The following is a 5,221-nucleotide window of genomic DNA, read 5'->3' as shown; positions in this document are numbered from 1 at the left end:
ACCTGTGAGGAGCAGCTCAGGTTACAAATAGAACTGCGCAGAGATTTAGAACTTAGCACGAAATTTATCATGAGGCTTGCACAAGTATGGTACATTTGGCATAATTGCACCAAATTTAGACCAACCAAAATGATCTACAAAAACCATCTACCTACACCAGGTATAGGCAACCTTCAGCACTGCAGATGTTTGGGACTACATTTCCCATGATGCTCTTACAGCCAAAATACTGCAAAAGCATCATGGGAAATGTAGTCCAAAACATCTGCAGTGCCAAAGGTTGCCTATGTCTGACCGACACCAACATTGATACATGTCCCTATAGTTAGGAGTCAGGGCAGTGTAATAACCCTGGCGCACTTCTTCCTTAGGTCAGACGGGACACGTTCCTCATGGTGCAGAAAGGCCAGGAGGATGCGTTGCACTGCCTGGAGGAGGCCACCAGGGGGCGGCTGCAGCACATGGAGTCGTGGCTGCTCAGACTGGGAAGTCTATCCTGTCTTGTTGGACACATGATCTGCCAGAACCTGATGTCCATCCTGCAGCTGAACGTCAGCACCTTTGTGTGTGGTGTGATCCAGGTGAGATGCTCTGCACAGCACATCGCCCCTCCTCTTTCCCTGCTCTCATTCTCACTTCCCTGCTCTCTGTACAGATGAGGACCATGACTGGGCGACCTCTCCTGCACGTCAGCCTGGAGTACGGAGAAGATGGAGACCTGCGCCTCAACCCATCAGCCGTTCGGATACAACAGAGGGTAGACCGGATGGTGGACGCTGCGCTGAACTCTGTGCTGAAGGTAGTGGGGGACATGATGGTGTACTGCGCTCCTCTCATTGTTAGAATATTATTAATGGGCACCGCTTGGAAAAATAACTAAAATCTTCTCAGGCTCTATTATAGATAATAAATCTCCTCCTCCAGTCTATTATAGATAATAATTCTCCTCCTCCAGTCTATTATAGATAATAAATCTCCTCCTCCAGTCTATTATAGATAATAATTCTCCTCCTCCTCCAGTCTATTATAGATAATAAATCTCCTCCTCCAGTCTATAATAGATAATAAACCTCCTCCTCCAGTCTATTATAGATAATAAATCTCCTCCTCCAGTCTATTATAGATAATAAATCTCCTCCTCCAGTCTATTATAGATAATAAATCTCCTCCTCCAGTCTATTATAGATAATAAATCTCCTCCTCCAGTCTATTATAGATAATAAATCTCCTCCTCCAGTCTATTATAGATAATAAATCTCCTCCTCCAGTCTATTATAGATAATAAACCTCCTCCTCAGTCTATTATAGATAATAAATCTCCTCCTCCAGTCTATTATAGATAATAAATCTCCTCCAGTCTATTATAGATAATAAATCTCCTCCTCCAGTCTATTATAGATAATAAATCTCCTCCTCCAGTCTATTATAGATAATAAACCTCCTCCTCCTCCAGTCTATTATAGATAATAAATCTCCTCCTCCAGTCTATTATAGATAATAAATCTCCTCCTCCAGTCTATAATAGATAATAAATCTCCTCCAGTCTATTATAGATAATAAATCTCCTCCTCCTCCAGTCTATTATAGATAATAAATCTCCTCCTCCAGTCTATTATAGATAATAAATCTCCTCCTCCAGTCTATTATAGATAATAAATCTCCTCCTCCAGTCTATTATAGATAATAAATCTCCTCAGTCTATTATAGATAATAAATCTCCTCCTCCAGTCTATTATAGATAATAAACCTCCTTCTCCAGTCTATTATAGATAATAAATCTCCTCCTCCAGTCTATTATAGATAATAAATCTCCTCCTCCAGTCTATTATAGATAATAAACCTCCTCCTCAGTCTATTATAGATAATAAACCTCCTCCTCAGTCTATTATAGATAATAAATCTCCTCCTCCAGTCTATTATAGATAATAAATCTCCTCCTCCAGTCTATTATAGATAATAAACCTCCTCCTCAGTCTATTATAGATAATAAACCTCCTCCTCAGTCTATTATAGATAATAAATCTCCTCCTCCAGTCTATTATAGATAATAAATCTCCTCCTCCAGTCTATTATAGATAATAAACCTCCTCCTCCAGTCTATTATAGATAATAAATCTCCTCCTCCAGTCTATTATAGATAATAAATCTCCTCCTCCAGTCTATTATAGATAATAAACCTCCTTCTCCAGTCTATTATAGATAATAAATCTCCTCCTCCAGTCTATTATAGATAATAATTCTCCTCCTCCAGTCTATTATAGATAATAAATCTCCTCCTCCAGTCTATTATAGATAATAAATCTCCTCCTCCAGTCTGTTATAGATAATAAATCTCCTCCTCCAGTCTATTATAGATAATAAATCTCCTCCTCCAGTCTATTATAGATAATAAATCTCCTCCTCCAGTCTATTATAGATAATAAACCTCCTCCTCAGTCTATTATAGATAATAAATCTCCTCCTCCAGTCTATTATAGATAATAAATCTCCTCCAGTCTATTATAGATAATAAATCTCCTCCTCCAGTCTATTATAGATAATAAATCTCCTCCTCCAGTCTATTATAGATAATAAACCTCCTCCTCCTCCAGTCTATTATAGATAATAAATCTCCTCCTCCAGTCTATTATAGATAATAAATCTCCTCCTCCAGTCTATAATAGATAATAAATCTCCTCCAGTCTATTATAGATAATAAACCTCCTCCTCCAGTCTATTATAGATAATAAATCTCCTCCTCCAGTCTATTATAGATAATAAATCTCCTCCTCCAGTCTATTATAGATAATAAATCTCCTCAGTCTATTATAGATAATAAATCTCCTCCTCCAGTCTATTATAGATAATAAACCTCCTTCTCCAGTCTATTATAGATAATAAATCTCCTCCTCCAGTCTATTATAGATAATAAATCTCCTCCTCCAGTCTATTATAGATAATAAACCTCCTCCTCAGTCTATTATAGATAATAAACCTCCTCCTCAGTCTATTATAGATAATAAATCTCCTCCTCCAGTCTATTATAGATAATAAATCTCCTCCTCCAGTCTATTATAGATAATAAATCTCCTCCTCCAGTCTATTATAGATAATAAATCTCCTCCTCCAGTCTATTATAGATAATAAATCACCTCAGTCTATTATAGATAATAAATCTCCTCCTCCAGTCTATTATAGATAATAATAATAATAAATCTCCTCCTCCAGTCTGTAATAGATAATAAATATCCTCCTCCAGTCTATTATAGATAATAAATCTCCTCCTCCTCCAGTCTATTATAGATAATAAATCTCCTCCTCCAGTCTATTATAGATAATAAACCTCCTCCTCAGTCTATTATAGATAATAAATCTCCTCCTCCAGTCTATTATAGATAATAATAAATCTCCTCCTCCAGTCTATTATAGATAATAAATCTCCTCCTCCAGTCTGTAATAGATAATAAATCTCCTCCTCCAGTCTATTATAGATAATAAATCTCCTCCTCCAGTCTATTATAGATAATAAATCTCCTCCTCCAGTCTATTATAGATAATAAATCTCCTCCTCCAGTCTATTATAGATAATAAATCTCCTCCTCCAGTCTATAATAGATAATAAATCTCCTCCTCCAGTCTATAATAGATAATAATAATAATAAATCTCCTCCTCCAGTCTATAATAGATATTATCTATTATAGACTGGAGGAGGAGATTTATTATGTATAATAGACTGGAGGAGGAGATTTATTATCTATTACAGACTGGAGGAGGAGGAGATTTATTATTATTATTATCTATAATAGACTGGAGGAGGAGATTTATTATTATTATTATCTATAATAGACTGGAGGAGGAGATTTATTATCTATAATAGACTGGAGGAGGAGGTTTATTATCTATAATAGACTGGAGGAGGAGGGGATTTATTATCTATTATAGACTGGAGGAGGAGGAGGTTTATTATTATCTATAATAGACTGGAGGAGGAGATTTATTATCTATTATAGACTGGAGGAGGAGATTTATTATCTATAATAGACTGGAGGAGGAGATTTATTATTATTATTATTATCTATAATAGACTGGAGGAGGAGATTTATTGTTATCTATAATAGACTGAGGAGGAGGTTTATTATTATTATTATTATTATCTATAATAGACTGGAGGAGGAGATTTATTATCTATAATAGACTGGAGGAGGAGATTTATTATCTATTATAGACTGGAGGAGGAGATTTATTATCTATTATAGACTGGAGGAAGAGATTTATTATCTATAATAGACTGGAGGAGGAGGTTTATTATTATCTACAATAGACTGGAGGAGGAGGAGATTTATTATTATTATTATTATTATCTATAATAGACTGGAGGAGGAGATTTATTATTATCTATAATAGACTGGAGGAGGAGGTTTATTATTATCTATAATAGACTGGAGGAGGAGATTTATTATTATTATCTATAATAGACTGGAGGAGGAGATTTATTATTATTATTATTATTATCTATAATAGACTGGAGGAGATTTATTATCTATAATAGACTGGAGGAGGAGATTTATTATTATCTATAATAGACTGGAGGAGGAGATTTATTATCTATAATAGACTGGAGGAGGAGATTTATTATTATTATTATCTATAATAGACTGGAGGAGATTTATTATCTATTACAGACTGGAGGAGGAGATTTATTATTATCTATTATAGACTGGAGGAGGAGGAGATTTATTATTATCTATAATAGACTGGAGGAGGAGATTTATTATTATCTATAATAGACTGGAGGAGGAGATTTATTATTATTATTATTATCTATAATAGACTGGAGGAGATTTATTATCTATTACAGACTGGAGGAGGAGATTTATTATTATCTATAATAGACTGGAGGAGGAGGAGATTTATTATCTATAATAGACTGGAGGAGGAGATTTATTATTATCTATAATAGACTGGAGGAGGAGGTTTATTATTATCTATAATAGACTGGAGGAGGAGATTTATTATTATTATTATTATTATCTATAATAGACTGGAGGAGATTTATTATCTATAATAGACTGGAGGAGGAGATTTATTATTATCTATTACAGACTGGAGGAGGAGATTTATTATCTATAATAGACTGAGGAGGAGATTTATTATCTATAATAGACTGGAGGAGGAGATTTATTATCTATAATAGACTGGAGGAGGAGGTTTATTATTATTATTATTATTATTATCTATAAT

The 5,221-nt window shown here is 34.4% G+C and overlaps 1 protein-coding gene across 3 annotated transcripts in view; it reads left to right on the top strand.

Moving 5' to 3' along the window:
* Positions 1–371: 371 nt before the first annotated feature.
* DNHD1 (dynein heavy chain domain 1) overlaps positions 372–5,221 on the top strand; it is a gene marked incomplete at both ends in the record, with an annotated part of 136,370 nt that continues 131,520 nt past the window's right edge. For all 3 annotated transcript variants that reach the window (XM_056554823.1, XM_056554825.1, XM_056554824.1), the window contains 2 exon segments: positions 372–581; positions 656–799. In XM_056554823.1, coding sequence (XP_056410798.1) covers positions 372–581; positions 656–799 — 354 coding nt within the window.

Source organism: Hyla sarda, unplaced genomic scaffold (assembly GCF_029499605.1).
Source record: "Hyla sarda isolate aHylSar1 unplaced genomic scaffold, aHylSar1.hap1 scaffold_911, whole genome shotgun sequence".
NCBI classification, from domain to species: Eukaryota; Metazoa; Chordata; class Amphibia; order Anura; family Hylidae; genus Hyla; species Hyla sarda.
The sequence above is the reverse complement of the archived record's forward strand: the minus strand, read 5'-3'. Positions and strand labels throughout refer to the sequence as shown.